The sequence below is a fragment of the Setaria italica genome, chromosome IX (genome assembly GCF_000263155.2).
Source record: "Setaria italica strain Yugu1 chromosome IX, Setaria_italica_v2.0, whole genome shotgun sequence".
In the NCBI taxonomy this organism is placed as follows: domain Eukaryota; kingdom Viridiplantae; phylum Streptophyta; class Magnoliopsida; order Poales; family Poaceae; genus Setaria; species Setaria italica.
Window position 1 is genome coordinate 11607257 of NC_028458.1, and position 10928 is coordinate 11618184.

At 42.7% G+C, this 10928-nt stretch overlaps 2 protein-coding genes across 2 annotated transcripts; both read left to right on the forward strand.

The window, feature by feature from the left end:
• Positions 1–2302, forward strand: LOC101760559 (WD40 repeat-containing protein HOS15). The gene is made up of 4 exons (XM_012842659.1): positions 1–76; positions 1479–1612; positions 1700–1992; positions 2194–2302. The coding sequence occupies exons 1-4, from the start codon at positions 1–3 to the stop codon at positions 2300–2302; spliced, it is 612 nt and encodes a 203-aa protein (XP_012698113.1).
• A 4717-nt stretch (positions 2303–7019) lies between these two features.
• On the forward strand, positions 7020–8341 carry LOC101760806 (zinc finger protein 7). The gene has a single exon (XM_004982386.3). It carries the CDS (start codon positions 7436–7438, stop codon positions 8186–8188), a length of 753 nt encoding a protein of 250 aa, XP_004982443.1. The 5' UTR covers positions 7020–7435; the 3' UTR covers positions 8189–8341.
• Positions 8342–10928: the final 2587 nt, after the last annotated feature.

The following is a 10928-nucleotide window of genomic DNA, read 5'->3' on the forward strand; positions in this document are numbered from 1 at the left end:
ATGCAGAGAAAAGGGTCTGAGGCCCTCACAGGAACTGAGCTTAACGCTGCAGTGTACAGATACCTCCAGGATTCAGGTTTGACAAACTGGAGCCCAATCCTCTCACATCTTGGTCGGATATTAGCATTACTTGTTTGTTAGTTCTTTCTAGGGTAATATTGGTCATTGTGTTGTTAGAGACCTATATAATGGCTGAAACTAGTGTTGGTTTGCTTAGTTTAGTGAAAAATTTGAAGAATTTCATGTGTAGAGAACAAAAAGAAATAAATCAATGTGTGAAGGGAGGCAGGGGAACATATTTTTTTGGAATATTCACTTATGTTGATCAGCCAGTGCCATTATCACAAAAAATTTTCGTTCATCCTAAGCTTGGGTCATTTTATTGTCTTGTCGGGTTCATCGAATAGCTTATAAATCAGAACCACGAGAGTACTGCTAGTTTAATAAAACTATGACGGTGCTTCCTTTAAGAAACATTTATTCTTTGGTTCTAAGGGAACAGTAGTACATCCTTGTATGGCTTCTTCTTTCTTTTAAGGCGTGCCACAGGTAGCATGTTGTTTTGTGAAACATCCAGAAAGTTGCGAAAAAATTTACTATGCTTGGTTTGTTAATACAAAATAAATCACCAATAACTTCTGTTCTAAGTGATTATAGGAATGTTTGTTGCTTTGGTGACTTTGGACCAATTTAACAAGTTATTTGGGCCATTTACTTTTGCTGATTCATGATGTTTTATACAACTGACCACATACCAATTCTTTATAAGTTCGGTTGAAAAATAAATTGTTGTGTGACTATGTTGATCTGTTGATATGAACAGAAAAATGGCCAATTTGAACTGTACATACGAACTTGGGAGGATAATTTAATAAATGGTGACATTTCGCTCTTGGTTGGAGGATTCCATATTTCATGCCGTTGCGTTTTCTTACCTAATAATTTTTAATATTGGATTTCCCAACCTGATGTTTTGGCATTATTCTTTTGATCCATAATTTGGTCAATGATGTGTCATTACGAATTCAGCAAATAGCTCAGAAAACTTGGATTCCTGGAGAGCTAGAATCAAGGAAAAGAACAGTATCTAATGTGGTAATAAAACAGTGGCATCATTTGTACTACTAACCTTCATTGAGTGGGTTGCGTAATTATTTCTGCATTGCTTAATTGTTTCTTAGACACTTTATGAGGTGTCAGGTTTTCTCCCCCAAATAGTTCAGCGCCTCTAATAATTTCACCAGAATCAAGCTGATTGTTTAGTGTTAGCTTGCTCAATGTGAAACATGAAAGACATTTGCATTATTTGTCATTGTATAAAAAGTTGCAGTAAGCTTGTCTTTAGCTGTTTGGGTTCTGGTATCGTTGTCCTCTTCGTCTTCTTTTTTGGCTATGCTGTCTAGTTTTTTTTTTTTGAAGCATGTAAATTATTTGTAAGATGTAACCTAATGATGTACTTGTTCCATATGAAATTGCAGGATTTGTGCATACTGCATTCAATTTCTTCTATGAGGCGGATATTGAAAGAGGCAACATCCAGGGAATGATTCCACAAGGTACCTTGATCAGGATCGTGCATAAAGGTCTTGAGTACATCGAGTTGGAAGCAAATGTAAGCTAATGTTACTAGTTTGCATGATGATTCCTGCATTATCTGTTGGCAACTCCATAACATGTTTTCTTCTATTTGTGTCTGTAGTCTGAGATTGGTAGCGATGACGAGCACCACTTTTTTGATACTCTGGACTTAATGACCAATGATTTAGACGAGCTGAGAAAGAAAGTTACCAGCAGTTCGCAGTGGAATTCTGTCAAGAATGACAAAGAGCAGAAGATCAATTCTGGTGAGACTGACAAAGCGCAGTGTTCTGCTGAGACTACCACAATGTATAGGAAGAAACCTACGCGGAAAACAGAGGCTGTGCAGAACACCAATCCTGATGAAACTGCTGCAATAGGTGGAACTCAGCCAATGAAGCATTTTAAGGCACAAGGGAAAGACTCCACAGAACAGAACATCAGTTCTGCTGAGATTGGGCAGAAGACCGGTTCTGCTGAGGCTAGCGCAATGTATAGGAGGAAGCCTACACGGAAAACGAAGGCTGAGCAGAACAGAAATCCTGGTGAGACTGCTACAATACGTAGAAATCAGACAAAGCATGCAAAGGCACAAGGGACGGACTCCAAAGAACGAAACATCAGTTCTGCTGAGACTGCACAAAAGACTGGTTCTGCTGAGACTACCACAGGCCAGCCTTGGCAGATTTCATGGATAGGGAAGAAACCTAGACTCAGAAAATGAAAGCCTTCATAGCTAGACAAGGAAGTGAAGAGACTGAAGTTAGACTTTCACATCCGTTCCTCATTCAGTGTGTGAAAGGAGATTTGACAGGATGCTTAGAATATTATCAGTAGCGATTTATGACTGACATCTTTGAGTTTCTGAGTCGTTATTCATTTGTTTGGCAGTATATGAATGGATATCTAGCAAGCATTTTGGTACAGGTAGTTTTAGAACTTGTATACTTTGGATGGATGACTTTGTTCTTGTTCATGTGAGTCAGCATGTGAAAGGAGAATGCAAAAATTTTGGTACTGACTGATCAGTTGGCATAAATGGTTTTGGTGGTGCATTTTTTGTGGAAGGAGATTTCATTTAACAGGATGCATTTCTTTACCAGCAATTTCTTGTACATCAGTACATGGTTAGTCTCAGATGACTTTCTGATAATGTGGTAGTGCACTGGTTCTGTAAATCATTAGTTTCTTTCTCTTTTATAGTAAATATAAACATATTAGGTTATGTTTTGACAGATAGTAGGATAATATATTGTGCATTCATTTTTGCTACAATGGGTAACATTGAGAAAATACATAATCTGTTAAATATTGTTTCATTATGCAATGTGAGAAATGATAAATGTAACTTATGTGGGCAATGAACTGCTGTCAACTAACTAAAAAAGTTCAGGGTTATGCTAAGGAATGTGCAGCTGTTTTTTCCCTTGCTTAATTCGCTTATAGTTTTGTTTTGGCTCTGTTATGTGTAGTAATCTGGCTTGTAATTAAAGGAAGTCGTACGGGATCGATGGGCGCAACAGTCGGCATCCCTCTTCAATACATTCATCAGTTAAGTACATGATACTGTGATGCCCCATTTTCGCAGTAAACAGATAAAAGCCTCAAAACTGTGCAATGCGTGGTGACAAAATAGTGACAATTTTATTCAGATATTGCATGGTGTTTGTTCTGTAGGTTGCAATCCTCGAGAATATAATATAATAGCATCGAAATCCTTTTTCTAGGGGAGGTGGCGCCTCAGTAATGCAGTCCAAAACACGTTTCACTTTGTTACTGCCCTCCTCCCCTCTAAACCAGCAGCTTAGTGCAGAGCCCTGCTTCTCTATTCCACTGCACTCTCTGCACACGTGGTAACAATTGGATTTGGATATGAAATCATCCTTTTACATTGCAGTACTGGGGGTGAAAGATACCGACATCGATGGAGGCCTTCTCTATTTGAGAACTTTTACTAGCATCCACCATATCAGAAGGGTCATGTGCAGTCCTGTGATTGATGTGCAAGCTTCCCCTAGTTCCTGTAGATGTTGAATAGCATCAGCGTGATTAGGCTTTTTACTCGTCCAACGCTTCTCGTCCATTCATGAGGTACCTATGGGATAGAAGTAGATCCTGCACAACTTCAGAAGAAAGTAGCGTAGGCCTTTGGTTATAGAAATGCAACAGCAGTTGCTCTAGTTTCTCTAGCGCATGTCCTTGAGAGTTGATGTCACATTTCTGTACTTTTAATGCCGATAGAAAGTAGATTGGTATGCTTTTGCATTTTATGCTTTTTTCTCGACGATTCTCTCCTTTCTTTTTAGTTGTCTCCTTCGGTTCGTCGAAGAAAAATAAAATCTGTCTCCTTCTGACAGTGCAGCGCATCAGAATGTTTCAGTTTCACTTGCATGGCACACTTTCGTAGGCTCTGGAGCTCTTTTCTAAATTCACGCGTGATCGACTAGAGAACATTCTTTATGCTATCGAAGTTGTTCGATGCAATCTAGAGCAATAATTGAACTGATAGATTCATTCAATTCCTGAACTTCACTTTACTATTCCTGATCATATAAATATAAATATAACTTTCTGAGGTGAATTTTATTTACAGCAAACAAAAACTCTCTGCAAGAACAGCCATGCTCCATGGATCAACGTAAACTTCTTCACTGCTTTCTCCATCTGACAAGTGTAGCAAACCTTAAGTTCACGAACCTTAAGACATCTGACATAAAGGTAAGATAACGTGTTTGTTAAAGCAAAAACAGGATAAAAAGTTCAGAAGATGCCAAGCAGTCCCAGGCTCTCAGCAAACTCACTTCCGGGGATAATCAAGTTATCGATAACAATCGACGAGACGAATCTCCCACACCATGCACAACTCCAGTCCACAAATCAAGCACCTGATTTTTCACCATGTGCGTTTAGTCAGGATCAAGCCCTGTCACTTGTCAGATGCTTTAACAAAGTCACAAGGTAACTACCACTACTGCTGCTGCTGCTGAAAGTTCTTGTCCAATGCTCGTCGGCAGATGCAGATCCTTGAGGACCCATCTTTGTCGCAATGCGATTGGTGAACATTCATGAAAGGACAAACAAGAAGAGAGACGTGCCCAATCCGGGCACACAAGTTTGATTTTCAGTAAAGCGTGTCATCAAGTTCCCAATATTCTTGCACTTCATGAGACCGTCCATCTGAAACCCCCCTAATTCTTCTCATTGCAAACTACATGTCATTCTCATCCCTTCTCTTTTGGCTTCTGGACGCAGCATACAGCCCCCATGGCTGCCATTGTGGCCAGACATGGTCCAAGGAATCAACATGTAAACATGTCTACGTGCACCTGATATATAAAAGACTTTCAGAGGCTTTAGCACCCTATGCCTGAGTGAACATAACATCAGTTCCTGCAGATGCCAGGGATGTTGTTGCTTGAAAAGTATTTTGCCCTCTCGTGGTTTCCATGGGCCATTGCTCTGTTACTAGAAGCATGCAAAGTGGCAGACAAGGGTTGCCACCATCACCAGGAACTCATACCAATAGAAAAGTGTGGCTGCCTTTTGGACAAGTTGAACTAATCTCACTCACTTGTGGTGCGAATTAGGAAGAGTCCTGCTCATTTATCACATGGCAGACGCCTGATTTCTCAAATAATTAGCAGCAGGTTAGAAAATCTTTTCGGCAAGTTATCATCATCTCTCTAAATCGGTCTCAAGAAAGGAATTACAGTGCGAATAGGATTTCTTACTGTCGCATTCAGCTTGACGCGGAGGGGATAAGGTCAAAGCATTAACTGTACTTGACCTCAGCTCGCTGCAAGTACAGGACTGAAGTGACATCAGTTGATGACTTGTAAGTTGCAGCAACAGGCCAACCGAACTGTGGGTGTTCTTGATTGGCCATTTCTAACATTGTTTCATGGCTTATAGCTGTCTAATCACGTTGAAAACTTGCCGATGTATTGCCGTCTCCATTACGAAAGGAATAGCTGCGCAAGCAGGATCTCCCACTATGATCATGTTGAGATTATTGGACCCCTCTCAAAGTTTGAGAGCACAGGTCAAATACAACAGCTGAGCTGGACCACAGATTGAGTAGAGCTCATGATTTGAGAACTACTCCATACCTAAATAACATGATGACAGAAAGCACTTGCAACAGGTGGCGAAACCGAGCTATACGTTCCTTCCTATTCAAGCCGGGAAATTAATAGCATTTTTTTCTTGAAAAAAGAAGAAACAGAAACATACAAGGTTGGTGATTGTGGAACTGAAGAACTAGATGCCACTCCACTGGGTCCCTGGCCGATTGTGCTCTAGAAATGCATGTAGATCTGCATATCTCGCCGAAAGCGACGCATGTTGGAGCTGCCCCCTGCAGATATGGCTAAGTATGTGGAAGGAAGCCAGGTGCCTCTCCTTTTCTATCCCCAAGCCTGCCTGATCAAGTTGACTCAGGAGTCAGGATCCAATGCTAACATCACAACGCACTAGCTTTCGCAAGAACTCATCTGCTCGGGGTTCGGGCTCCCAGCTGCAAACAGAAGACCACCGGGAAAAAAAAAAGTACAGCTGGTCCTCCTCTCTATACCAGTGCACTTGTGGGCTGTGACAGCAACAGTCTCCCACCACCAAAAGGAAAAATCTTGTGGGGGCATCATTGTACAATTCCACATTTCCATCGCTGACACTTGCCAACTCTAAGAGGATAGCAAAAAACACAAAATGCATGCATGAGACAAGGTTCATGAACAAGTCATAGTGATTTAGTCTAAACTCTGAACTGTTAGTGTTCATATCAGTCAGCTCTAGTGCTGGTACAGAAAAACGACAGGACCCGATGCGGGGAAATCTTTCCAGCGCCCACTAACTAGTGTCTACTGCTACTGAACACATACATAAAAAGAAAAGAGAAAAATCATGTGTGCTAATGGAACTTATCAGAGAAAACAGGGTGCAGTCAACGTCACGCGGCGCGTCCCGGTCACCGTGTTTCGGCGTAAATGCTAATCTTCAGACAAAGGTTTGCAGGATGTGTGAGCATGTAACTTGATCAGGGTGCCATCAATGTGAAGGACAGAGTGGGTTAGCTTCATGCATGGCTTTCTGACTGTGACATGAACCCAACCATGAGTTTAACTGGAGTTTGGACAGCAAAATTCCAGAAGAACCAGTTGTATGTGTGTTCACGCATGTTTTTGTCAGAGAAATCACTTTCACCGCACCCTGCGCCACTGGTAAAACGACACGTCGGTTTCAACTGGAGAGCAACGGTTGACGTTGCCGTTGAAATTTAATTTGTCCTACCAGGTATGGTACCATGATCTTTCAGAAAAAGAGTAGGTACAGTCACAGATGGAGGCAAGCTCTACATGGGTTACCTGCTACAGGTGTGGAATGAACCTGGGTACAGAACCGGATGAGGATGGACGAGGGCATAGGATCGGAGACGGTGATGTGAGAAGGCGCTGCTCCAGGGACATGGGCCAGATCCAGATGGGAAAGCAAAGGAGATCGAGGAAGAAGAGATAAGCGGGTAAAGGAAGCTAGACAGAGAAAGAGAGTGTGATTCGGAGGAGATATCCACTAATAAGTGGAGTGCAGAGAGAGAGAGACAAACCAAAGGTTCTCTTTCTCTCTCTACCTCCTGATTCCTCGCAGAGACCCTCCACAAGCCTCCATTACCCAAAAGAATTATTCCCTCTCTACAATCCTTACGTTATTAGCTTGTCCCCGTGCCTCGGGCCCTCTCACTCTCTATAAAGCAAACTGCGAACCTGAAACCAGGCGTGGTAGTAGCTGGTAGCTGATCACCTGCAAGCAGAAGCAGCGTCGAGAGCCAAGAAACACTAGCAGCTAGCTAGTTTCAGTTTCCATGCAAGATTGGAGCATGGAGCAGATGGCCGATGAGGCGTCGGTGAACGAGCAGAGCACGGAGCGGCTGCCCATGGCCGGCGGCGAGCAGATAAGTAGGGTCGACGGCGCCATGGCGTGGCTGGACCTCACGCTGGCCGTGAAAGCCTCGCAAGATGATCTATCGGCGCCGGCCACGGACGGCGACTCCTCGTCCTCGGACGGCGAGCCGGCCAAGCCTGCTTCTCCTCCTTCTCCGGCTGCGGGCGCCGCCGGCGCCGGCGCCGCGCCGCACAAGGTGTTCTCCTGCAACTTCTGCATGCGCAAGTTCTTCAGCTCGCAGGCGCTGGGCGGGCACCAGAACGCGCACAAGCGGGAGCGCAGCGCGGCCAAGCGCTCCTCGTCCTCGGCGACGGCCTACCACCACCTCCACGCGCAGAGGATGGTCATGGCCGGCCTGCCGCTCGAGGCGCACGCCGCGTTCGTGCACGCCGCCCTGCGCGTCAGCCCGGCGAGCTCGGCCATCCACAAGGCCAGCCAGGAGCTCGCCGCGGCGCGGGCGGCCGCCACCGCCGCGGGCACGGCGCCCAGGTTCCACGACGGCGACAGCGCCGCCACGGCCGCGGCGACCCCGTGGACGCAGCTCCTCTTCGAGGAGCCGGTCAGCTCGACGTGGCCGGGGAGCTTCCGGATGAGAACGCAGCCTGAGCCGCCGAGCTCGGAGCAGCAGCCATCGGAGCAGAGTAAGAAGATAGACTTGGACCTCAGGCTGTGAAAGATCCTAGTGGATGGATGTAGAGTTTTCTAGCGACCTGTACTTTGATTTTCAATTAATTTGACCAGTATATAATTAATTATGAAGTGTTTAATTCCTCACCATGATGTTCTAGTTTCTGAATAACGAATCATTCAAGAAATGATCGGTTAAGTCTGCATCTTCAGATACCATCGCTGAGGCATGCAGGGGAAATTTTCTCAAGATTTGGCTGTTCTTTTCATCAGATGTGAAATCCATTTTGAGTGCATGCTGAGACATTTTTTTATGAGTTAAAATCTAGGATTATCATGAGCCAGATTCTGTGTCGTAAGATCGGATCGCAGGATGAAGAGTGCGTTTCGAACTGCTTAATGGTGTGTATATGCATCATCATGCTCTTTTGACGTACAAGACAGAGCTTTCGACAAAAAGGCACGGGAGCAAAATATTAGTATACTACTAGGAAGAAAAGAAATTTGGAGGAATTTAATTTTATTGTCCGAGTCTAACATTTTAGTGTAAATATTGTACTTCCCTCACGATCCAAGTCCACAATGTTCAGCGAAAGAAGAAAAAGGTATGAAAAAGGGGAACCAAATAGGAAAAAACAACTTACAAGTCGATCAGTATCAAGAACTTGTTGGCAGGAATAAAGTTTGCTTAAAAAAGTATTGCCTTTGAATTCTGAATCTGTCCAGCCATGTCTGACATGGAAAATGCGTTAGTCAGATGTTTCCCTCCTATTCAGCAAGTGGTAGTTGCAGGTGCCATTGTGCCATTCTACTCAGCACAAAGATAAGATAGAGAAAGGTCAGCAGAAAAGCAACCTAGTTCACTATTATTAGCTAGTACTATACCAAAAGAATTTAGCATCTCCGAACATTGCAAAAGACTATGCAATGTTCAGAAATCTTTTTATTAATGATGAAGAACCTGATGCATCATTTCCAACATGAGAGAATGTCAATTATCTATTTCAAGAATTTTCCCTTCTGTTTCTGTAGCTGAAGACAACCTGTGCTCTATTTCTTTAAAAATATTATAGATATTTTAATATCTGAATGATGAAGTCAAATCCAAAGCATGATCAGATGTATACTAGAAGTAACTCATGGCTCGCCCTGCGTGACTAGGGGACTTGGTAAATTTTTTGAAGTTTTTAATAGAATTTTAGTGTATAACTGAAATGTCCAGAGCACATTGTACTAGAGAAATGAGACATAGGCACAGGGAAAGCTGGAAACATTATTATGACACAAGACGTCACTTACGACTAGAGGGAGTTCTTGATTGTTTCCTAGAAATCTCCTTTTGGAAATCAATGTGTACTGTGAGACTTGGGAGATCGAAGACTTGAAGAATTGCAGCGCTATGGGACATGCTTGAGCTGCTACAACATTCTGCATTGGGTAGGGCAGTTAAACAAATTGTTCTGTGGAATATGGATCAAGTTTGTACTCAAGTAGGTTATAGGTACATGGAAACAGGAATGCACTTGATAAGAATTACAACAGCCAACACGGCAAGGGAGAAGTGTTAGAACAGTAAATGAATGAATTTAGATGGGAAATGACCAATTTTTCATCACTGTATTGTTTTCAAAAAAAAAATGGACAGTGAGTAGCACTTGACGGTGATGAACAAGTACCTTAGCTGATCAGTCAAAAAAATGATTTCAGAAGAAAAGAGCGAACAACATCAAAAACAGAGCAGCTGAGAAACTACACATAACCAACTAGCTTGTCTGCAACATCATCCTTGGCCACATAGCATATCTTCAGTGGCTGCCTGCTTCTTCTTTCTTTTCTTTTTTTTTTTTTGAAAAATATGTCAGTTTCTTTCCTTTCAAATACTCTGCATGTATAGATAAAGATAGAGGCAGAAACCTTCACATCAGGGTTTGCAATGGGCGCCATTATCTCCTCCCACCAGGCCTCAACTGAAGCATGGTCTCCCTGTCCCTGGAGCCTACTTCTGAATTCAGATCAATGTGATCAATTTGCTACATGCTCCCATAGTCCCATACCTCTCGGAAAACATACTGTAGGCTGAGATGAAGTTATTCGTGTGCTTGATTACACAGGGAACATAGGCTGTTATGTGGTCGATTTTTTCTTGCAAGATAGTCTGCAGTGTTCAGTTTGTGTTGCACAATAGCAAGGTAAAAAAAAAACTGCATTTATTCTCTGTTTCGGTTTTCCAAAATTGCTTGGCTCTGAAACAGCTAAAGGAGCCCTGAAATTGGATTATATAGGCAAATGTCGCCTTCATGAGATGCTGTCCAGGCTCTCAGGTTGTAAAACAACCCCTTGGATTTTTGTTCAAAGATGAACAAATTCAAGCAGCTGGATGAAAGTTGTAATATTTTTTACAGAGTGAATCCAGATACCATTCTGAAGATTTTGCCTTACTGTAACTTTGTAGCCTATTAGGTCAAGTGATAAGTTGTAGTGCCAGTTGGCACAGAAAAATTGACATGGTATAAACTTTCGCAGTATAAGGAATATCTACCAGCATGAAGAATTTCAACACTGCTCCATCCAAAGTGAAATCACTAACATTCAGAAAGTTTGTTTATTTGCAAAGAAATGTCACTTCAGGTTTTTGAAGGAACAACATTTACACCAGCTACCCTTGGTTAGAGTATTAGTAGAATTCAGAGATGAGTACGGTCAGGGCTAACTATACAAATAACTAAACATGAACTTCACTGTTCAGTTAATTGGATTTGCTGTATTTCTGTTTGATATACAGTGCC

Coding starts and splice junctions, on each gene's coding strand:
- LOC101760806 (XM_004982386.3), top strand. CDS start 7,436: ATGCAAGATTGGAGCATGGAGCAGATGGCCGATGAGGCGTCGGTGAAC.
- LOC101760559 (XM_012842659.1), top strand. CDS start 1: ATGCAGAGAAAAGGGTCTGAGGCCCTCACAGGAACTGAGCTTAACGCT. Junction 77..1,478: donor CAGATACCTCCAGGATTCAG/GTTTGACAAACT, acceptor ATGAAATTGCAG/GATTTGTGCATACTGCATTC. Junction 1,993..2,193: donor ATGAAGCATTTTAAGGCACA/AGGGAAAGACTC, acceptor CTCCAAAGAACG/AAACATCAGTTCTGCTGAGA.